General features: G+C 38.1%; 1 protein-coding gene across 1 annotated transcript; it reads right to left on the bottom strand.

Annotated features, from left to right (window-relative positions):
* Window positions 1-581: 581 nt before the first annotated feature.
* On the bottom strand, window positions 582-25,266 carry LOC139198072 (uncharacterized). Its single transcript, XM_070826329.1, has 10 exons — window positions 25,168-25,266; window positions 13,458-13,607; window positions 13,163-13,358; window positions 11,921-11,960; window positions 10,912-11,241; window positions 8,424-8,688; window positions 8,239-8,279; window positions 3,099-3,428; window positions 1,230-1,563; window positions 582-1,031 (listed from the first exon to the last, which is right to left on the bottom strand). The coding sequence occupies exons 1-10, from the start codon at window positions 25,264-25,266 to the stop codon at window positions 582-584; spliced, it is 2,235 nt and encodes a 744-aa protein (XP_070682430.1).
* Window positions 25,267-25,679: the final 413 nt, after the last annotated feature.

Below are 25,679 nucleotides of genomic sequence, written 5' to 3'. Positions count from 1 at the left end.
CCCATCAAGTTGAATCATTGGCGGCTAAAGTGATGAGTCTTAAATAGGAGATTAGAGGGCGCTAGCATGAGAATAAACAGTTGCATAAGCTTGCACATAACTATGCTACAAACATGAAGAGGAAGATTGACCAGATGCAGCAATCTGATGGTCATATTTTACTTGATCATCAGAGGTTTGTGGGTTTGTTCCAATAGCATTTGCCTTCGTCTTCTGAGGCTGTACCGTGTAGTGAAGCTCCAAATGATCAACCTCCGATACCTCCTCCTTCTGTGGCTCCGCCGACTGCTAATGCTCCGTCGATTACTGAGACTTCTCCTAAGCAGCCTTTGTGAAGGCTCCCTATAGTATTTTTCTGCCTCCTGTTCATTTTCAACGAATTTTAATGTAAAATACCTTGCATATCTGTCGATGTTTCAAAAATAAACCCACAACAAAAACAATTAAACAAGCAACAAATAAAAATGACAATCATGGCAAAATAAAATTGCAGAAAAGGGAAGGTTTTTAGGAACGCAAAACATGGGTTGCCTCCCAACAAGCGCTTGCTTTAATGTCTTGTAGCCAGATGAAACTTCCTTCTAAGCTTGGATAGGGCCCACGACACTGAGTGGGATTTCTTCCATAATCTGCCCCACATCACTCTCATAGTATAGCTTCAGGCGATGCCCGTTCATTTTGAATTCGTCACCGTTCCTTAAGCTTTTAACTTGGACTGCACCATGGGGAAAAACATTAGTGACAACAAATGGCCCAATCCACTTAGACCGTAACTTACCAGGGAACAATCGTAGACGGGAATTGAATAGTAGCACTTTCTGTCCAATTGAGAGTGTTTTTCCCTGAATCATTTTGTCATGAAACGCCTTTGTTTTCTCCTTGTAAATTCGTGCATTCTCATAGGCTTCGTTCCGTATCTCCTCAAGTTCATTCAGTTGGAGCTTTCTATTTATTCCAGCAGCATTTAAGTCCAAATTGAATGTTTTCACAGCCCAGTGCGCTTTGTGCTCCAGTTCCACAGGTAGGTGACACTGCTTGCCGTAGATTAGTCGAAATGGAGACATCCCTAGAGGTGTTTTGTAGGCAGTGCAATATGCCCACAGTGCATCATCTAAACGCAAGCTCTAATCCTTCCGGTTTGGCCCAACAGTCTTCTCCAAGATTTTCTTGATTTCTCTATTCGAGACTTCGGCTTGGCCACTTGTTTGAGGGTGGTATGGCGTGGAAACCCGATGCTTCACATTGTAATTTTTAAATAGCGCCTCAATGGTGCGATTGCAAACGTGGGAGCCTTCATAGCTTATGAACACCCTCGGCATGCCAAATCTGGAAAAGATGTTAGGCTTGATAAAATCTGCCACCACTCTAGAATCGTTAGTATGGGTGGCTTTGGCTTCCACCCATTTTAACACATAATCAATGGCCATTAAAATATAAGTAAAACCATATGAGGGCGGAAAGGGTCCCATGAAATCCATACCCCATACATCAAAGATCTCCACATTAAAGATGGAGGTTTGCGGCATTTGGCCTTTGGCACCGATTGTACCTGTTCTTTGGCGTCTATCACAAGTTATACAAAATGTTCTAACATCCTTAAACAATGTAGGCCAATAGAAACCACTCTCTAAAACCTTAAGGGTTGTCCTTTGGGTGCCAAAATGACCCCCACATGCATAACTATGGCAAAATGCAAGAATTGAATTAAACTCAGAATTGTGCACACATCTACAAATAATCTGGTCAGGACAATACTTCCACAAATATGGATCATCCCACACAAAAAATCGTGCATCATTTCTGAGTTTATCACGCTTGTATTTATCTAGAGTGCTAGGAACTTGTTTTGTGACCAAATAATTGACCAAATCAGCATACCAGGGCTCACTTACCTCTAGGGACAGCAATTGCTCGTTAGGGAAGGTCTCTAGAATGGGTAAGGAGTCATCCTCGTGCACCAAACGGCTGAGGTGGTCAGTGATGCGAAATATATAAGCACACAAATTAAACCCTCTTTTTGTCAATTGTAGTATAAGTATAAGTAGGGTATCGTTCTAGGCCGGGGATTAGGAGGGCTTGCTAAAACCTCTTAAAAACATAAAAAACAAAGTTAAAAATATTAAACAAGACTCAAGGACACAAAACTAGGCTAAAAACTCTAATAATTCGAAACACACTTAAAATGACTCAAAATAATAAAAACAATCAAAATAGACACTAGGAATTGAAATGGACGGAAATTGAATTAAAAGACTAAAAACAATGAAAACTAACTAAATAATATAATTTAATAATGGGGGGTTTGGTTTTTGATGAAAAGTAAATTAAACTTAAATAAATTACAGAATTTACAAAAACATGAAATTAAGGTGAAATGATAGGTGACAGACTAGCTAGAGGGTTCTTCTCCACACATGACACATATGCAACCTAAATTGATTTTCAGTTGTTCTTTCAATAAATTGTAAATCTCAACGCCCCAAATTAACCGTGAATTGCACTAATTAACTCTCAGTTTTTCCACAAGTTATTGGGTTGGATGATTGCATACAACAACCCAAAACATTCCCTACAAGTTCCCTACATGAATTGCATAATAGAGATACAAGCAAGAATCATTAAGTTCTATGAAAAACATAAGCATTGACGAGGCACTTGTTACTATGATTTGCATGAAACTCATGCCAAGAATTTACTTAACGTGATTGTGACTAGCAACCTTTACTACTTGTGAATATAAGTTCATAACGATTAGGTGAAATTCACTTATATTCTAGCATCAAATTCATGCATGTAAATTAAGTATGCATTCTTAATCGACATACAAAAATAAGTTATCAATCAAGCAGTTAAGCAAATTAAATCACAACTCAGAAATCACAACTGAAGGTAATCAATTCATATTACAAATATATTCATGGTTTCGAATTAACCTCTAGCTAAAATAAAATTAGTTACACATTATTAAAACAGAAATAAAATAAAAGTTTAGAGAGAGTAAACCGAAAGAAGGTGATCTGCTGCTTTCGCGCCCGTGTGAACTGCGCCTCGCTGGCCTGCCTTCCTGGTTTTTCACGCTGCCAAGGCAGCGTGCTGACTTTCCTTTCCGCGCGTCAACTGCCAGCTGCCAAAGGCAGCTTGTATTCCCGTACTGCCTTCCTGTTCTCACGGTCCTCACTCTCCCACCAGCTGCCCTCACGTTGCCTTTCCGCCTGTCTGACTTTCCCACGAGCTGATCACCACGAGCTGCCCAATTGGCAGCGCCTGTCTCCGTGTCTCCTTGCGTCAGTCCTGTTTCTCCTCGTGCTCCCTCTATGCTGCCACCTGGCCCCTGCTGACTCCCTCGCCCAATCCCGTGCTCAAGCTGCTCCTGTGCGCCAGCTGCCAGGCTTACTGACCCGTGCTGACCTTCCAGCTTACTTCTCAAGCTGCCAAATGGCAGCACCCCGTGTCTCTACCTCCCCACGCTGCAAAGGCAGCGCCTGTCTCCCTTATTCTTTCCGAGTTGCTGCTAAGGCAGCAGAACCCTCCCCCCGGCTCTCTCTGCACGTCTCGTATATATCCTTTTTTTCTTTCCGCCAGGCCCTCCTGCCTGGCTTTTCCTTTTCTTTATTTCCTCCGCGTGGACTCTGCACCTTTCTTTCTTCTTTTCCGTCGGTGCTCACCAACCCTATTCCATTTCAACAACCCATTATAAATATAAATATATATATATTATATATATATATATTTATATATATATCTATATATTATATATGTATATATTATATATATATTATATATGTATATATTATATATATATATATATATATTTTATGCTCTCCATTATTTTTCTCGTGGTCCACCCGTGTTCCACAATTTTCTGTTTATTATTTAAAACCCATTTGTGCTATTTTTATTTTCTTTGCATAACAAATCCTATAAACACAAAAATAACGTAAATAGCTCAAAAATATGAGGAACTAACTAAGAAAAGACGAGTGAATTTGAAGTAAAAATATATATAAATATGATCCGATCAAATACCCCCATACTTAGCTTTTGCTAGTCCTCGAGCAAAACAAAGAAAACATGAAAAAGTACTAACATGAAAAACATTAGTTTCCCCCGATGTGACCCTCATAGAATTTCATTTGAGAACATAAATCATCAAGAACCATGGCTAGCACCAAACAAAATAATCCAAGTTCATCTTCCTAATTCAAATATTAGCAGTAATCTTTAAATCATCCTTGAAGTGTAGTGTGTGAGATAGCCATGCTAATGCAATTTCAAGTTTTTATTTTTAAAATCATCATATGCAAACTAGCGACCTTCTCACTGGATATGCACTCAATCACACATGTGTTTAGTTTTAATGTGTTTCGCTCAAAGAATAAAATGTGAAAGTTCTACCATAAGCTTGCATAAAGATCACTTCTCCACAGTCATAATTGCAAAACTTAAATCAAGAGGACTTTTATTGGATGTAATGAGGCTTAGGGATAGGGTTATTGAAACGAAAGAATAGGAAAACACAAGTTTCAAGCTACATTGCAAGCAATTCTTTTGTCTAGATTTATAAGAACTCAAGCTCTCCAACGATTCTTCTGAAATCTCCAACCACAACCTTAAACTGAAACTTTAAAAACTTTTATTTTCTTTGTATACAATCTTTCTTTTTCTTTTTCTTTTTCTTTTTTTTTTTTTTTTTTTTTTTTTTTTTTTAATACAAACATGAAATACCCCCACACTTATTCTTTTGCCAAACACCTTCACAGTACTTAACAAACGTTTCTCATAAGACAATCTCGCATTGCTCGCTTGGAAAAGGGTAAGGAAAAATGTTTCAGGTATAAGGGTAGACATATCTGGTGATAAGAAACAAAAGGTTCAACATATACGGCTCAAATTGGCAATCTAATGATATCATTTTTCTTTGGGAAACATGGTTATTTGGGCCATGGTGGTAAACCTAATGCCTCTATCATTTCCAAGTTCATGCAATCAATGACAAACATTTCGAAAGATCGTTACGCAAGTTCTAGAGATGTATCTCACATAAGTTCATCACACATAAAAAAATAGGAGTGTATGAAAAATGCACACACTTTCAATAGGCTCAAAAACTCACATAGGATGTATATGGTCACTAAATTCACATATGAAGCTTTAAGTCATACTTTAGTTTCACATTAACAAGGCTATGTGCATTTGGTTTTTCAAAGATGGTCAAACATGTACAAAACTAACAAGAGAATTAGGAATTTCACCAAACACATGTTAACTAAGTTCTTGATGATCATGGTTCAAATTTTTGATCCAATTATATCATTGGGTCGGGAAACTAACAAAAATCTGATTCAGAACAATAAGAGAAACAAGACAATATTTTTGGATTTTTAAATTTTCCGATTTTTTTTATTTTTTTTTATTTTTTATTTTTTATTTTTATTTTATTTTATTTTTTTAAGAAAACAAAAACTAACAACACAGAAACAAATGAAATTCTAGAGATTTCTACCCCCACACTTAAACTTGACATTGTCCCCAATGTCAGAAAACACTATAATGCAAATAAAAAAAATAAAATAAAATAAATAAATAATAAGAAACAAAATAACGCAATTGGACTGAAAACTTCCCTAATTTGCAGTAAAATCAAGCGATGACCCCCAAGCTAAAATTCTGCAATCAACTTCAAGGGTGGAAATAACCAAAAGTTCCTGCAAAGAAAAGGAAAAATTCAGTTAAGTACGCAAGAAAATTAATTAAAAAAAATTGCAAACGAAAAATTGAAAATTACGATAAAAGATAATGAATAAAACTAATAAGTAATCATTGGTCGTGCTTGTTGACTTTCCACAGCTTTCCTCTTGAACAGGGTGACACTTAGCTTTTCACTTGCAAGTGATGATTTTATGATATTGTACGGCGAAGCTTTGCTCTTTGGTTATGTTGCAGTTCCTTATTTGTTCTCCAAGCAGATGTGGCAGCCTCTCTAGTTCTTCAGTTCGGACTCCTTGTGCTGGGTTGATTGTACGAGCTGCATTCTTCTCTGCTTGTTTCTTCAGCACGGCGGGCAGGCACGAGGGAAAGGTGTTGGTCCTTATTTCTTTCTTCAATCTTTCCAAGTGCCCACCTCTTGCTTTCTTTCTCCTTGTCCCTAGCTGAATTGTCTCCACATGCTTCGAGGTATCATTTTCACTTCCCTTACTGTCCCCCAGGCAGATGTGGTAGACGAAGAGAAAGCATAAAATGATGAAGATGAGTACTCGAGAGCAAGGCTAGGTAAGCAATCAGGAAGGGGTTCCAGGCAGTTGGCTCCAGATCGGAAGATTGATACCAAATGCTGGCTGATTGCTCTCTTTCTCCTTGTCGGAAAACAAAGACAAGGAGAAGGACATGGAGAAAGCATGATATGAGATACTCTTGCTTTCAACCTTTATGATATGAAATACTTTTGCTTTGAATGGGTTGTTCGCAGGAGTATCCCAAGGAATGAGGAACACAGAGTGACTCGAGAGGATTCTTTGGGAATGCATTTTCGGAGATGAAGAGGTGTTGAGAGGGTGTGCTGAGAGAGTGTGCTTTTGCTGTGGAAGGCGAAGGTAGAAACTTATAGGACTTGTCTTCACAACCGGAACTGTTCTCTCACTTAGTGTCGGCAGCCGGTGGATGGGTGAAGAATACAAATTACGCGCTTTCTGACAAAGCTGCCCGTAATTTCCGCAAAGCTGCCAGTTGCATGTGACAAATGCTGACTAGGCTGAGAGAGACAGATGGTTGGAATCGGCACTTCGACAGACTGCCTGTGATTTTCGCAGAACTGAGTTTGCGTGTGACGGGTGACAACACGTCTGGACGAATTGATCTTGCGAAATCCGGGGTTCGGCTCGTGGTTTCTGAGCAAGCCCAACTTTTAAGAAATGAACGCCTCTTTTGAGAAAAGAATCCGGTTTTTTGAGAACGGAAACTCCTCTTTTGAGAAAAGAATCCGGCTTTTGAGAAAGGTGCCCGACTCTTCGATTTGCGAGAGGACGCCTCTTCAATTTCTGAGGAGCGCCTCTTTGAATTCTTCTTTTTATAGAGGCGTTAATTTTGTTCCACAACACACTTGAGCTCCCTCTTGTAAACACTCCCTTCTTGCACTTCCGAAATCTTAATCTGTCTGATCTCTTCTTTCTCAACACTTTCAGAAAATGTCTGGCCCTTCCGATCGCCGTTTTGACTTGAACCGTGGTGAAGAGGCAGCTCCGCCTTCACCAGACAACATATGGCGGCCAACCTTCATATCCCCTACCGGTCCTCTTACCGTGGGGGATTCGGTGATAAAAAATGACATGACCGCTGCGGAAAACCTTGTCACTCCCAGAGATAACAGACTGCTCGCTAGACGGTCCGATGAATTGGCGGTTAAGGAGTCTCTGGCTCTCAGTGTGCAGTGTGCGGGTTCCGTATCCAACATGGCCCAACGCCTATTTGCCCGAACCCGTCATGTTGAATCGTTGGTGGCTGAAATACAGAGTCTCAAAGAAGAGATTAGAGGACTCAAGCATGAAAATAAACAATTGCATAAGCTTGCACACAACTATGCCACCAGCATGAAGAGGAAGATTGACCAGATGCAGGACACCGATGGTCAAATTTTACTTGATCATCGGAGGTTTGTGGGATTGTTCCAACAACATCTGCCTTCGTCTTCTGGAGCGGCACCACGTAGTGAAGCTCCAACTGATCAACCTCTGCTGCCTCCTCCTTCTGTGGCCCCGCCGACTGCCGAAGCTCCGCCGACTACTGAAGCACCACCTGACTAATGAATACTATTAGTTTACATCATTGTAAAATATTTGTACTTTTTTATTTTATTTTTTTTTATTTTTTATTTTTTTTAAATATTTTTTTTTTATGCAATTTTTTTTTTATCATTAATTTTAAATTTTATCTTTTTTTTTTTTTTTTTTATATATGTAAATTAATGTAAAGAGACTTTATCTACCCTAAACAAGATTCACACGCAAGTAAACTAACAGTTAATGAACTTAAACAAGGTAAAATAAATGCAGTAAAGAGAAGGGTTTAGGAATGCAAATCTGATCGGAAAAAGATTTGTTGAGCAATTTCAAAGTCTCCCTTCGTTGAATGCTTGGGTTGCCTCCCAAGAAGCGCTTGATTTAACGTCTTTAGCCAGACGAATCTTTCCTTTAAACTCCCCTCGGCTCCAAAGCATGGAATTTATCTTTTAATGGGAGGTGATACTTGAAATGATTCGGCAATGGTTTGAATTCACGAGTGGGTGCCTGAATCATCAAAATCAGAAAAATGTTAGTATAAATAAAAATTAAAATTGGAGAAGATGGCTTACTTTCTTTTTCTGGCACAAACTCAATGACAAACACCACATTTTTGAACATTTCCGGGACTTTGAACTTGGCCAGGTTTACTGTGATAGTTGTGGCTTGTCCCGGGTCATCAAACTCAACTGCTTTGGGCTTGATTGTCTCATGCACAGCCCCTTGGATGAATTCTTGATCTGCTTCAACCACTTCATTCTCTTGAATCGTTCTTCTTGGGAAACAAAGGCCTTTGAAATATTCAACACGATCTAGAACTTGCTTTGTTGCACCAAGAATTGGAATATCCTTTTGTACCTTTGGAAGAGCTTCCACAATGTCTTTTTCACTCTCTTCTTGCTTGGGAATCAAAAACCTGCTAGGAAAAAGGACATTGGGAGGAATATCATTAGAATGAAGTGAATTTAGAACTCCCTCACCTGAGTTGGATGACATAGGGATTTGAGGAGCTTGCAGCAAGAATTCTTCTAAACTGCCCAAGTCGTCCTCCTCCTCTTCTGCTTGCAGCAGCAATTCATCCATGTTCGGGCTGTGTTTGGATGGTTCTGGGACAGCTTCATCCTTCATGTCACCTTCCAAGGTGATGGCTTCATCGAGTTCACTTTCTGCTTTTGAATTTGCAATGTTTGAGTTGGAAAGTTCACTTTGATCTCGAATCTGTGCCATGAATTCCACAATCTGCCCAACTTGCATCTCCAATTCGTCCACTCTTTTGACTCGATCTTGCATCTCCTGGTTTTGATTTTCTACTCCCTGATTCAAAGAGGTGAGTAACTTATTAAGTGTATCATTATCCAAGGATGTACCTGAATTGAATTGGGTTGATTGTTGTGGTGGCTGTGACGGTTCATATGGCCACTGATAGAACTCTTCTGATGGCGGCAATTGTTCTTCTTTTCGTAAACCCTGCGCCACAGAAATTAGTCCTTTAAGAATTTCATTATAATTCATGGGCATACTTTGATTTGATTGGAATTGTTGTGGGGAATGCTGTGATGGCTGCATAGGTCTTGAATAGAACTCGTCTTGCTGCCAATATCCACCTTGTTGAAATTGTTGAGGTTCATCCCACATATAATCTGAATTACCTCTCCAATCTAAATTGTAAGCGTTGGAAAATATGTTGCCCCTTGATTGGTTATGGCCTTGATATCCCCAAACATCTTCATTTGCATAAAATTGAGGACTTTGATAACCTTGCCCATAGGGCACATCAAGTGTAGGGACACTTGGCATTGTGGTCCGTTCGGCATTATGAGTCAATTGAGCAGTGAGCTGTGCCAATTGAGCTTGAATGGTCGCAAGTGCCATGTCTCGCTCCATTTGTACCTAAAATCAAAGAAAGAAAAATAAATCAAATATCAAAAGTAAAATACACAAACACCAATATAAACATAAACAAAAACAAAAATAAAGGGATTAGCAAAGTTGCTAATCCCCGGCAACGGCGCCAAAATTTGATGCGAAATATATAAGCACACAAATTAAACCCTCTTTTTGTCAATTGTAGTATAAGTATAAGTAGGGTATCGTTCTAGGCCGGGGATTAGGAGGGCTTGCTAAAACCTCTTAAAAACATAAAAAACAAAGTTAAAAATATTAAACAAGACTCAAGGACACAAAACTAGGCTAAAAACTCTAATAATTCGAAACACACTTAAAATGACTCAAAATAATAAAAACAATCAAAATAGACACTAGGAATTGAAATGGACGGAAATTGAATTAAAAGACTAAAAACAATGAAAACTAACTAAATAATATAATTTAATAATGGGGGGTTTGGTTTTTGATGAAAAGTAAATTAAACTTAAATAAATTACAGAATTTACAAAAACATGAAATTAAGGTGAAATGATAGGTGACAGACTAGCTAGAGGGTTCTTCTCCACACATGACACATATGCAACCTAAATTGATTTTCAGTTGTTCTTTCAATAAATTGTAAATCTCAACGCCCCAAATTAACCGTGAATTGCACTAATTAACTCTCAGTTTTTCCACAAGTTATTGGGTTGGATGATTGCATACAACAACCCAAAACATTCCCTACAAGTTCCCTACATGAATTGCATAATAGAGATACAAGCAAGAATCATTAAGTTCTATGAAAAACATAAGCATTGACGAGGCACTTGTTACTATGATTTGCATGAAACTCATGCCAAGAATTTACTTAACGTGATTGTGACTAGCAACCTTTACTACTTGTGAATATAAGTTCATAACGATTAGGTGAAATTCACTTATATTCTAGCATCAAATTCATGCATGTAAATTAAGTATGCATTCTTAATCGACATACAAAAATAAGTTATCAATCAAGCAGTTAAGCAAATTAAATCACAACTCAGAAATCACAACTGAAGGTAATCAATTCATATTACAAATATATTCATGGTTTCGAATTAACCTCTAGCTAAAATAAAATTAGTTACACATTATTAAAACAGAAATAAAATAAAAGTTTAGAGAGAGTAAACCGAAAGAAGGTGATCTGCTGCTTTCGCGCCCGTGTGAACTGCGCCTCGCTGGCCTGCCTTCCTGGTTTTTCACGCTGCCAAGGCAGCGTGCTGACTTTCCTTTCCGCGCGTCAACTGCCAGCTGCCAAAGGCAGCTTGTATTCCCGTACTGCCTTCCTGTTCTCACGGTCCTCACTCTCCCACCAGCTGCCCTCACGTTGCCTTTCCGCCTGTCTGACTTTCCCACGAGCTGATCACCACGAGCTGCCCAATTGGCAGCGCCTGTCTCCGTGTCTCCTTGCGTCAGTCCTGTTTCTCCTCGTGCTCCCTCTATGCTGCCACCTGGCCCCTGCTGACTCCCTCGCCCAATCCCGTGCTCAAGCTGCTCCTGTGCGCCAGCTGCCAGGCTTACTGACCCGTGCTGACCTTCCAGCTTACTTCTCAAGCTGCCAAATGGCAGCACCCCGTGTCTCTACCTCCCCACGCTGCAAAGGCAGCGCCTGTCTCCCTTATTCTTTCCGAGTTGCTGCTAAGGCAGCAGAACCCTCCCCCCGGCTCTCACTGCACGTCTCGTATATATCCTTTTTTTCTTTCCGCCAGGCCCTCCTGCCTGGCTTTTCCTTTTCTTTATTTCCTCCGCGTGGACTCTGCACCTTTCTTTCTTCTTTTCCGTCGGTGCTCACCAACCCTATTCCATTTCAACAACCCATTATAAATATAAATATATATATATTATATATATATATATATATTTATATATATATCTATATATTATATATGTATATATTATATATATATTATATATGTATATATTATATATATATATATATATATTTTATGCTCTCCATTATTTTTCTCGTGGTCCACCCGTGTTCCACAATTTTCTGTTTATTATTTAAAACCCATTTGTGCTATTTTTATTTTCTTTGCATAACAAATCCTATAAACACAAAAATAACGTAAATAGCTCAAAAATATGAGGAACTAACTAAGAAAAGACGAGTGAATTTGAAGTAAAAATATATATAAATATGATCCGATCAGTCAGCCACCATGTTTTCACTCTTTTTTTTTTCTCTTATTTCAATGTTGAACTTTTGAAGTAGGAGCATCCAACGAATCAACCTTGGTTTGGCCTCATTCTTGGTGAGGAGGTATTTCAACGCTGCATGGTCAGAATATACAATCACTTTAATGCCAAGTAAGTATGAACGAAATTTATCTAAAGCAAATACAACTGCAAGAAGTTCTTTCTCAGTGGTAGAATAATTCAATTAAGCATCATTTAGTGTCCGAGAAGTGTAATGGATGATGTGGGGCTGTTTGTTCCTTATTTGGCCTAAAACAGCACCAATGGCATAATCACATGCATCACACATTAGCTCAAATGGAAGGCTCCAATTTGGTGGCATGATGATGGGGGCCGACGTCAACATGTCCTTGAGGGTTTTGAAGGCGGTCTCACACTCTTTGTTGAACTCGAAGGCTACTTCCTTTTGGAGTAAACGGCAACGGGGTTGGGCGATTTTTGAGAAATCCTTGATAAATCTCCTATAAAATCCTGCATGGCCAAGAAAAGAACGAACCTTCCTCACCGAAGTGGGAGAGGGTAAGTGGCGTACAAGATCTATTTTAGATTTATCAACTTCAATCCCTTTTTCTGATATGATATGCCCCAAAACTATACCTTGTTTTACCATAAAATGGCACTTTTCCCAATTCAAGACAAGATTAGTTTCGATGCATCGTTGTAAGATCAGAGTAAGATTATTCAAGCATGCATCAAATGAGTCACCAAAGACACTAAAGTCATCCATAAACACTTAAATGATCTTTTCCACAAATTATGAGAAAATACTTACCATACACTTTTGGAATGTGGCTGGTGCGTTGCATAGCCCAAATGGCATGCGTCGATAAGCAAAGGTACCAAGGGACATGTGAAGGTAGTCTTTTCTTGGTCATTGGGAGCTATCACAATCTGATTACAACCCAAATAGCCATAAAAAAAATAATAAAATGAATGACCGGCTAACCTTTTCAGCATTTGATCAATAAAGGGCAGTGGGAAATGATCTTTTCTTGTCGTAGCGTTGAGCTTCCGATAGTCAATACAAACTCTCCATCTGGTTTGGATTCGGGTGGGCACAAGCTCATTATCTTCATTTTTTACCACAGTGACTCCGGACTTCTTAGGAACAACTTGGACCGGCGAGACCCAATGGCTATTAGAAATTGGGTAAATCACTCCACAATCTAGTAGCTTGATGATTTCCTTCTTCACAACGTCCATCATGGGTGGATTGAGCCGGCGTTGTGCTTCTCTAGATGGTTTGGCTCATTCTTCCAAGAGTATTCGATGCATACAAGTGGTAGGGCTAATTCCCTTGATATCGGCCAATGTCCACCCAATGGAAGTTCTGTATTCCCGAAGCACCCTCACCAACTTGTCTTCCTTTTGTGCAATGAGTGAAGAAGAGATGATGACGGGCATCGTCTCTTGCTCTCCCAAGAACACATATTTCAAATGGTTAGGCAATTGTTTAAGCTCTAGGGAAGGGGGCTGGATTACAGAAGGAAGCAACTTGTTAGTCGAAATGGGAATTGAAATTAGGTTAGGAGACTTACCAATATGCCTTGGATTTGACTCTAAGGCAGCAACCATCTCCACCAATTCTTCTTGAATAGGCACGGCAAGATGTTCCTTGTTGTTGCCGTGTGCATGCCTAAGTGCTAACCCTTCGTTTTTGAGTCCAATGCTTTGTGTGAGAGTCTTTTCAAGTACATCCTCATTCAAATCATCAAGGAATTCCTGCGCCCAAGAGTCAATTGAAGGGAAATCTATGAGATTCATGGATGGGATTTCAAAATGACTATCATGCATATACAAAACAAATTTAATATACGAAAGCAGCGGAAGCATTTATAACAAATTATCAAAGCTATAGTCATGCAAATCCCCTTCAAGGTTCATAGGTTTATATATAATGCATCAAATAAAATTTAGAGAAAAGAACAAAGTGAAGGTTTAGTCTTATACCTCTTGATCTAGACTTGAGACCAAGGATGGACCACCTCCAAGCCCTTTGTTCCTTGAACTCCTTGAGCCTAGCTTCCCTCCTTGCCTCCTCCACTTTGATAGAATGAGTGCTCCTAGGTTCTCTTCAAGTTTCCAAAGTAGGAAACCTCTAAAGATCCTCACCCACTAGTGTAGTGAGAAGGATGAAGGAATAACCAAAGGGTGAAAGATATGTTAGTAAAATCACCCCAAGGTGGCCGGCCTTTGTGTAGTTCTTAGAGAGATATTCTTTTGCCTCTTTGTTGTTTTAACCACACAAAAACCCTAAGGAAAATATCACTATAAAGTTCCTTATATAGACAAAGAAACCTACCCAACAACTTGACTAAATATCTCACCCTTTCCACACCTAAAATGGCCGGCCTCTTTGTTGTTTGTTTGGGCTTTGGGCTTTTATTATTTCAAGTCATCCAATGCTTGAATAAAAGCCCAATGGGTTTAGGCCCAATGGGCCCAATTAAACCCGAACGTTTCTTTAAGCCAAAAACGATCTTTATCGCTTTTATGATTTCTTTAGACTTTCTAAATTAATCACAACACTTAATTAATCCAATTAATTATTTCCTTCATCCATTAGTTACTCACTACAATAGTGTATTGGTGAACAATCTTTTAGGTTCTAATTAGCAAGGCAGTGAGGTGATTGGCATCAATCCAATTGATTATATTTAATTCAATCACTTAGTGAATTAAAACTTCATTTTAATTCACCTTTCTTCTTTGACGACTACATTTAATCATCTAGAAGAACTCACAAGCTATGAGTGACATCTAACCATATGTCATAGCTACCCAAGCTAATGTAGAAGTTTATTCGGAGAACCTATTCAGTTGGAATTACAATGTAATTCGATCCTTCTCTAAAACAATACTCTCAATCACATTATTAGGGTATGGATATATTATGTCAAACCCCTAATGTGATTATTCCTTCTTATATGATTCAATTGAGTCGTATAGGAACGCTTTCCTATATTACGCTCGATACTTCGGCCGAAGATTCCCGAATCATATCTTAGAGTATTCTTCCTCTCTTATCGAGGATTAGAGATTCCTTGTTGCGCATACACTTGCCTTCATGACTAAGTGGCTTAACCCCAACTATGCCGTTGACATTCTGATAGAGTGACTTTTGACATAATCAAAGATCAAGTACTTAACCACAAGACAGCGACGATGCCTCAGGTCAAAGGACTACTTACATTATTCCAACCATTAGAGTTACTTGCTTGACATGTGAGTAGACCTCCATGCAAGTACTCTCGTTCGATTGTGTTCAGTGAACTCATTCCCTTAATGAGCACCTATATACTTGTCTTAGTGTCACAACACGAATGGGATGAGACTTTCCATCCTTCCATTTGAAGCAGACACAGTATGTACCGGTCTAAGCATTGCCAGTATCCCTCCGACAATCCAATGACCAGGAACCTTTTTGGACATTTGGTTATGTGAAAAAGGTCTCTGTAGTCTAACATAATTAGATTACTTCTTCAATCGATCCATTGTCCATGGATACACTATTTAGGACATATATCGTTTATTGAGATAGTCCTAATTAGTATCTTTGCCATTTGATGTATAAGAGTCATCCATACATCAATTCAATTGTCCTGAAAGGTTTCTTCCAAAGATTGACTTTCAGGGCATATTTCCAACAATCTCCCACTTGCACTAAAGTCAATCACTAGTGTATCTTATACATCTTGTTGAGAGAGTTTATGCTCGTAGGTTAACTTGGTTATGTATTAATCCCTTTTATCAATCAAAAGGGATTTACTTATCAAATGTTTCCAAAACATTTGATGATGTCTCTTTATTGTGTTCGAATACTTTGATGAGACCTTGATTCCATGGCTTGAGCTATCGCTCCATTACGTCGTAGTATCCTACTAACGACCTTATGGTTTGGATTCAATCATTGGTTCTAAAAGAACCCCTTCCATTCAAAACACCTTTTTGGAGCAGTTTCTAAAACTATATATCAATATATATATTTCGTTTGTATACTTTATACAAACTTTGCTCCAAGCTTGAGACCATTGTAGTACAATACTAACAATTCATTCATATGATTAATACTTCATCCATTATGAAGTTCCATTTGTTAAAATGGCTTATTTTTCACTTTGGTTAACAACCTAAGTGAATGCACGCTTCCAGAGTCCCACTCTGATGTTTCTTTCTTAAAGGCAATAATACTCTATCAGTTGCTTTGGTTCTGATCCTGGGATATAGTAATATCTTAAAGTGACAAACTCAGTGGTTTCTTCACCTTTGGATATCTACTTCACAAGTCAATACATGTGTCCCTTTTTGTGATTTTATGATACATTCATTATAAGGGTTATGAAAGTGATTTCCTATCACATAGGAAAACGCTTTCTTAAATCTACAACATTTGAGATTTAATTCCCATATAACATTATTGAGATAGCCTTGCTATATCAATAAGTCCAATTTCAAGTCTATACTTCAAAATTGACCATGTCATGTTTTGTCATTTTTCGAGTAACATTTATGTTTTATTAAGTCTATCAAATAGACTTTATTCACATCATGTTGCTCAAATTATAACATCACTCCTACTGCCTTTGTTGTAACTTGGCATTCATTCAAAAATAACAATTATATTTTTCTTGATTTGAATGCATATTGCTCCCATTAACTTTAAATGAATCATACGCAAAAGAATTACTTCTCAAGTAATTCCATTTGATATGTGTGACTTGTTTCATTAAGTCTATTCATTTAAATTATATGGTGTCATACACCATACTTCAAGTTTTAGTCATACTAAGACCTTTAATGTAGTCATATAAGAATTATCCAAGTCTTTAGTGAAGCATGGCTCCCACTAAGGATATAAAAACTCAACCATTCCTTCTAGGTGGTTGATATAATTCTTTATCAAAACTACATAGAGCAATATTGTTACATGAGATGTTGAATTTGGATTGTCTTGTTGTTAAACCATATGTTGTGACTCATTTTGAAACTATTCCCTTTTGTTTCATCAACTTGTCCATATGCTTAGTTATTTAGCTTGTTCTCTTAAAAGAGAATGATGGACAACTCCCAACATATAACCATTTTATGCTAGGTTGACGAAACCAACATTCAAAGACTATTCTTTAGAATGTCACACAACATAGAATTTTAACGTTTGAAGAGCTTGAGTCTTTTAACAATTAAAATTACAAACTTTTTATAATAGTCAAATACTATTATCCTTTAGACAACTATAAACCAATCATATTCAAGTTTATATCCATTTTCACACCTCCCACTATTTCTCATGACTTTAATGAGAAATCATTTCATACATTCAAAATGTATAAAAGTGGATTATATTGGTAGAAGACTAGGTGATTCACCTGCACTAAAACATCATTCAAAACACCTTTTGGATACGCATTAGATCTATCGGCCAGTTGAATGATCACTCCATCATTTTTTAATTCTCCCAAGTTCATAGATGCATATATTGAATGAGACATGACATTTATTAATGCACCTAGATCCAACATGGCAGATTCAAAGCGAGTATTTCCTATAACACAAGGAATTGTAAAACTGCCTGGATCTTTGCACTTAGGAGGTAGCTTTCATTGCAACACAGGTGAGACATTCTCACTTACCCTTACCACCTATTTGTTTGAAGCCCTCTTCCATGTAGTGCACAGCTTCTTCAGGAACTTAGCATACTTGGGGACTTGTTTAATTGCATCTAGAAGTGGAATGTTGACTTGCACCTTTCTAAATGTGTCAAGGATGTCTTTATCACTCTCATCCTTCTTTGATTGCATAAACCTGCGAGGAAAGGGTGCATTGGTTGTAATGGAACTAGAAGTCATGGAATTTGAACCCAACTTACCTTTGGTGGTCGAATTAGGGTGTATAGGTGGCTGCGGCAACGATTGCTCAATCCTTGCCGAGGGCAGACCTTGTTCTTTCTATTCAGATTGCATCTTTAAATCCTCATTTTGATTGGATTTAGATGGGCTGGGATCAGATCCAACTTCTTGTCCACTTCGCAAGGTGATGGCTTTGGCAGATTCGAAGCCTCCCTTTGGATTCACATCCGTTGAACTAGGTAACTTACCTGGCTTTCTACTAAATTGCCCCATGAACTCAGCCATTTGTCCCATCTGTCTCTTCAATTCAGTCACCTCTCGAGCTTGATTTTGCACTTCCTTGGCGTAATTGTGCATATCTTTGGCTTGATTTTCCCGACCCTTCGCCAACGTAATTAGTAACTGAATAACTTGAGCATTATCAAAAGACGAACCTGAGTTATTTTGGGCAGGTTGTGTTTGGGGTTGTGAGGGTGCATACGGCATTTGATAGAATCCCAGAGGTTGTTGTCTGAATGCACTTTGTTGTTGGGTTTGTTGGGGCTCCCTCCATTTGAAATTTGGATGATCTCTCCAACCTGGATTGTATGTATTCGAAAACGGATCATTCCTTAGTTGGTTTTGACTCCCAAAACCCACGACGTTAGCAGATTCCCACCCTCTGTTCTTGATCAATTGAGGGCACTTATCCGTGAGATGTCCATTCATTGAGCACACGCCACAAGCAGTTACACTTTGTTCTTTTGGTTTTTCAACCACCTGTGAAAGAAGAGTAGTAAGATTAGCCATTTGATTTTGAAGTTCGGAAATAGCACTTACCTCATTAACTTGTTGCTGCCGTGGGCTGTCTCTTTGACCAACGCCTTCATATTGTTGAGCATTCAATGCTCGATTAGCAATTAAGGTCTTGGCAGTCATGGTTGTTTTGTCCACCAAAGCTCCTCCCGCTGAGGCGTCTAACATTTGGCATTCAATTGGTAGAAGCCCTTCGTAGAAATATTGAAGAAGAAGCTCATCCTCCATCTGGTGCTGTGGACATGAAGCAACAAGGGTTTTAAAACGCTCATAGTAAGTGGGAAAGGATTCACCTAGGTTTTGCTGAATGCCACTAATCCTTTTGCGTAGTAGAATGACTTGAGAAGTTGGGAAAAGCTTATCCAAAAATACCCGTTCTATATTCTCCCATGATGTGACAGTTCTGGGGGCTAGCTCATACAACCAATCTTTAGCCTTTTCCAAGAGAGAAAAGGGAAAAGCCTTCATTTTCAGAATGCTCCCATCAACATTCACAGGGGTCATGCTCGAACAAACAACCTCGAACTCCTTCAAATGTTTATTAGGATCTTCCATGGACAACCCATGAAACTTAGGAATATGATGCAATAAAATGGACTTTAATTCAAACTCGTTGGTCTTGTTTTGGGCCGCCCTTGGATATTGAATGCATAAAGGCAGAGCATTGTCCAATCCCGAAGCGGAAAGCTCCTTGATTGTTCGATTGTCTACTGCCATATCTTGGACTTCTTCAAAAGTCCTTGCTGTGGCCTCCTCTTGCTCTTCTACTTTGTCTTCTTCAATATCTGGTGCAGGTTGAGATGGTTGGTGATTTTGTTGATTCCTTGCTCGTCTCAAAGTTTGTTCAAAATCGTCGTCAAATTCAAAGACGTGCTTATGAACAGGTTGAGAACTTCGAGTCATAAACCACCTAAAACAAGAACACAAGTAAAATCAGCAACTAGGAACAAAAATACATGAAAATAAACAAAAAGAAATAATAAGGGATTAGCAAAGTTGCTAATCCCCGGCAACGGCGCCAAAAACTTGATGCGAAAATTATCTTAACACATAAATTTAACCCTCTTTTGACAATTGTAGTACAAGTATAAGTAGGAATTGTTCTGGACCGGGGATTAAGAGGGCTTGTTAATAACCTCTAAACTGACTCAAAAACATAAAACTAAATTTCAAAACACTTAACAAGACTCACAAGACTCAAAGCAAACTTAAAATACTCAAAACAGCTTAAAACAACTAAATAAACTTAAACTAGACACTAGGAATGACTTTGGACGAAGATTGACTTTTACTGAATCAAAACATTTAAAAACACAAATTAAAACAGATTCTAACTAATTAGACACACTCAAGTAAAGGGGGATTGAGTTTTGGACGAGGTTGAAACAAACAAACAAGTATGAAAAACTAGACAGATTGTAAAACAAATTTGAGAAATAAGATGATGGATGGGATAGCTAGAGGCTTTTTCTCCACACATGATATGTATGCAAACAACTCGATTTCCAGTTACTACTTCATTGAATTATGAACGACAATGCTCCAAATTAACCGTGACATCACTAATTAACTCTCAGATTTTTCTTGTTTTATTGGATTGGATGACATCATTCGACAACCCAAAACATTCTTCTAAAGTTCCCTACATGACATCATAATAGAGATACAATCAAAGATTATTACGTTTAATGAAAATCATAAGCATTGACAAAGCACTTGCAACTATGACATCATGTCACTCATGCTAGGAATTGAACTTAACGCGATCGTTTATAAGCAACCTTCACTACATATGAGTATAAGTTTGTAACGATTATGTGAAACTTCCTTATATTCTAGCAACGGATTTATGCATGCCAATTAAGTGTCGACCCTTAATTAACAAATACAAATAAGTTATCAATCAAATAGTTAAGCCAATTGCATTCACGATTCAAGAGTTCATAACTGGAATTTATCAAATTATATTGCACACATAATCATGGCTTAGAAATCACCCCTAGCCATGAGGGGTTTAGCCACTCATATTTACAAAAAAACGAAAGGAAATGAATTTAAACATTAGAAACAAAAGAAAGAAAACACCTAAATGCTCCAACGATCCAAGTTGGATAGCAAGCACGTCTAAGCACTTTCATTCCCTTCCTTTGCTACGGCACAAGGTGTTGGTGAGTGTTTGAAGGTTTGTTTGTATGGAGGAATGGATGTGAAGATGAATGGATGTGTTTGGATGAAGGTTGTGTTGAAATGGGAGTGAATGATCTAACAAAGTATGAACTCAATTTATGTTACACACACTTCCTTTTATAGAGGAAGTGCAAGGCAAAGCATGGGTAAAATGGAGTGGTGTTGAAATGATTCAAAGTAATGATGCAAAGCAAGGGTAAAATGGAGTGGTGTTGAAATGATTCAAAGGTGAAAGTGAAGTGATGATTAATGCAAGAATTAAACATGGATGGAGTGCACGGCAAAGGTTTGTTATGGTACAAGGAACCCTTAATTTGTGTCCTAAAATGCATAGGAAACCTTCAATGTTGCTGGAACTTAGGGACATATAGGATTTAGGAAAGATCTAACCAAAATAGGAAACCTTGGCTTAACTTTCCTACTTCAAGTAGGAATCCTCATCTTTAGGTCTTCAATTTCGTCCATTCCTTTATTTCCAAGCATGTGATATTTATTCCAAGCCCAAAATTGCTCCAAAAGGCTCAAAAATGCACATTTTTGCATACTTTGTCCTTAGAACCTGAAATTGCACAAAAATGACTTTAAACACTAAAACTACTAAGGAATAACAACATAAATGCATGAGAACAAGCTAACTCAGTCACATAAATATGCTCCTATCAGTAAGGCAAGGAAAAAGCCTTGTAGAAGGGAAATAGGTGCCATTTTTGTAGGGTTTCTAGAAACAATGTGTTTTGTGGCTGATTTGGGACTTCTAGAAGGGAATTCTTCTAGAAATAGGTTCTAGAAATATATATTTAGGTCCCCTTGCAGCTAGGATTAAGACATGATAAGATTAGGATAGGATAAGATAAGATAAGGTATGTTTGGATAAGATAAGGTTGGATAAGGTTGGATAAGGTTGTGGATAATGTTTCCTCTTTTGAGCTTATTCCTTATCTTCTTTGTCTTGAATTTAATTTCTTCATCTCCTTAACAGATTCCTAGCCTTTTGAACTCCAAATTCGTCCATCCATCTTGGCCCATACATGTGCTATCCATTTAGTGCCCAAAACTGCTCCAAAATGCTCCAAAATGCACTTTCTTGCCAACTTTGTCATTTGGACCTACAAACACACGAAAATAGCTTAAAACACTATAATAACCACAAACTAACTATAAAAGTGCAAGAAAACAAGCTAACTAAGTCGCATAAATATGCTTCTATCAAATTCCCCCACACTTAGCTTTTGCTAGTCCTCGAGCAAAACAAAGGAAACAAAACAAAGAAAACATAACCTAAACCTTCTAACATTTGCCTCAGGGATTTCCAATGAAACATGATACATTAAAAATCACTACTCACATAGATTTTAGTTATCCCTACCCTCAAGCGCATACTTAATCACAGTCACCACTCACTAGCTTGCATGTAATCAATTAAAACAACATTTTGAATATAGTAACATGCCTTAGAGAATTCCCTCAATTCCTCACAGGATATACACTCTATTTTCACTCAGACTTTTTGACTACACTCCTTATACTAGGTATATGTGAGAAGATTAATGTAAACATGAGAACTAACACTCACATATGTTATCATCAAAGAAAGCAATTTCTGGAGTTATTAACATAAACATGTATATGATCTCATGAATGGAATGCCACTACTTAGACGCGAGAACCAGGGATACCATATGCTCATACCAATCCCAAACTCCACATTTGAAACACACAACAACCAAGATTAAAGTCTAAGGGTTATAATGGGGCTAAGGGTATTGGCTAACAAAGAAAGGTAAGGAAAACAAATGTTCTTTAAGCAAGAGTAAGCAAAATAATGAAATCAACTTAGAATTCACTTTAGAATGCAGAAATCAACTTTTAAACACAAGGGAAGATTCATGCACACTTAGGGCCAAATTTAACTTTTTGGACCCTTTCTTCAACAACCAACACTTTAGAGCTCTTTTCACATATTTTTCAGCTCTTCTTTATTCTTTTCACAACTTTTCTTTTTTTTTTCTTTCTATTTTCCACGAATTTTTTCTTTTCTTTTTCTTTTCTACCCGTGCCTCATTTCTTTCCCCACACTTGTTTTCTGCAACAATGTTGATCAAAAGGAATTCCCTCTAAGTCTTGCTCCACTATACTTTAAGAACAAGGGTGTGGATAGTCCTATTCTAGGCTAGGTAAGGATAATGTGGCTAACAAAGAAAATAGGCTAATTAAGGCTCAAAGGGGTTAAACCTACAAAAACAAATGCATGGAATGAAGGCTTTTTGGCTCTAGTGGTAACTACTAACAACTTCATCTTGTTATATGTTATGCACTCAATTTCAAGTTTTGAATGAAACGGGCATGAGTTCTAGTATTTGGAACTAAAGTGATAAAACGCATTCTAAGTAGCAACCAAGCAAAGAATAATGAGATCATGCAACGACTTTAGAAAACAAGAAATCAAAGATTAATAACTCTCCAAATAAAGTTTATAAGCTAAAGTCTCTCAGGGTTGTAGTGTTAGTTTGAGTTCCTTCCTTCAAGCATGTTACAAAAACTGATTTTTTCCTTTGTGACTACATGTGAATTCGTAAACGTTAACTACAACCAAGCATAAACCAAAGAGTATATCAAACTTCCATCCATGTTCGTAACTTTCTTTAACAGTCATGCAATTAAAAATCAAATCCTCATCATTGTGTTGGAAGGTATCCTAAGACACAACACACAAAAACAACTAAAAAACAACTCTTTTTGGGTTATTCAAAACGTTTTCTACTTTTTTTTTTCATTTGCATATTTTCTGTTAAAGACACACTAAAACACTCCAAAACACTCTAGAAACACTTAAAAACAATGAAAAACAACTCTAGTTATGCTAGGTGGTAAAATCATGCGAATTTGCAATAAAAACACTTGTTTACCCCCCCACACTTAAACCAAACATTGTCTTCAATGTTTCAAACATAGACTCACACATATGCAAGCAAACAACACAACTAACAAACACGACAAACATGGCAAAGTAAAAACAAGAAATGGTAGAGTTTAAGAACACAAATCTGGTTATGGAGCTCGAATTCCTTCAATCCCTCGTTTGAACACATGGGTTGCCTCCCAATAAGCGCTTGCTTTAACGTCTTCCAGCTGGACGATACCTCCATTTAAGCTTGAATAGGGCCCACGGCATGGAAAGGTATGTCCTCCACGGCATGCTCCTCAAATGTCTCATAGTAGGGTTTCAAACAGTGTCAATTGACCTTGAATTCATGTCCCGTCTTCAAACTTTGAATTAGGACTGCACCATAAGGAAAAACATTAGTAATAACAAAAGGTCCAATCCATTTAGAACGCAACTTACCCGGAAACAACTGAAGACGGGAATTGAAGAGTAACACTTTCTGCCCTATAGAGAATGTCTTGCCACGAATCATCTTGTCATGGGTGGCTTTTGCTTTCTCCTTGTAAATGAAAGCGCTCTCATAAGCTTCATTCCTAATCTCCTCAAGCTCATTCAATTGTAATTTCCTATAGATCCCAGTAGCATCAATGTCTATATTGAATGGCTTGACGGCCCAATGTGCACGATGCTCTAACTCAACCGGAAGATGACATGGTTTCCCATAGATGAGCCTAAATGGGGACATCCCAATTGGTGTTTTGTAGGTAGTTCTATATGCTCACAATGCATCATTTAAACGCAAGCTCCAATCTTTCCGAGTTGGTCTCACTGTCTTCTCCAAAATCTACTTGATTTCCCTATTCGAAACCTCGGTTTGGCCACTTGTTTGAGGATGATAAGGTGTGGAAACCTTATGCGTGACATTGTACTTTTTGAGCAACGCCTCAATGGTTCGATTACAAAAATGGGATCCTCCATCACTAATGAGTACTCCTGGCATTCCAAACCTTGCAAATATGTTAGTTCTAATAAAATATGCAACCACTTTAGAATCATTAGTACGAGTGGCTTTTGCTTCCACCCATTTCGACACAAATCCACAACAAGTAATATATAAAGAAAACCATGTGAGGAAGGAAAAGGACCCATGAAATCTATACCCCAAACATAAAAAATCTCAACAGAATATATAGGATGTTGCGGCATTTGGTCTTTTGATGTTATATTACCCATTCTTTGACAATGATCACAGGTTATACAAAAGGTTCTAGCGTCTCTAAAGATAGTAGGCCAATAAAATCCACATACTAAAACCTTATGTGTTGTGCGTTGTGTGCCAAAATGACCCTCACATGCATAAGTGTGACAAAAAGTTAAAATCGAATGAAACTCGGAATCATGCACACCTACGTAGAATCTGATCAGGTCAATGTTTCCACAAATAAGGGTGATCCCAAACATACAACCATGCATCTTTCTTGAGTTTATCACGTTGGTGCTTATTTAGGGTGCTTGGGACATGCTTAGTGACCAAATAATTAACTAGATCGGCATACCATGGCTTACTTACCTTAATGGACAACAGCTGCTCATCTGGGAATGTCTCTGGGATGGGCACAGCATTGGCATCTTCTTCATGTACCATTCGGCTCAAATGGTCAGCCACCATGTTTTCACTTCATTTCTTGTCCCAGATTTCCACGTCAAACTCTTGGAGAAGTAACATCCAACGAATAAGCCTTGGCTTGGCTTCCTTCTTTGTGAGCAAATACTTTAAAGCTCCATGATCAGTGTAAATAATAACTTTAGTTCCAAGAAGATATGAACGAAGCTTATCTAAAGCAAATATGACAGCAAGAAGCTCTTTTTCAGTGGTGGAATAATTCAATTGTGCATCATTCAAGGTCCGGGATGCATAGTAAATGACATGTGGCTTCTTGTCCCTCATTTGTCCCAAAAGAGCCCCTAATACATAATCTGAGGTATCGCACATAAGCTCAAAGGAAAGGCTTCAATCTGGTGGGATTATGATGGGGGGCCGAAGTTAGCTTTTCCTTGAGGTGATTGAATGCCTTCTCACAC

This window comes from Malus domestica, chromosome 08 (genome assembly GCF_042453785.1).
Source record: "Malus domestica chromosome 08, GDT2T_hap1".
NCBI lineage: Eukaryota > Viridiplantae > Streptophyta > Magnoliopsida > Rosales > Rosaceae > Malus > Malus domestica.
The sequence above is the reverse complement of the archived record's forward strand: the minus strand, read 5'-3'. Positions and strand labels throughout refer to the sequence as shown.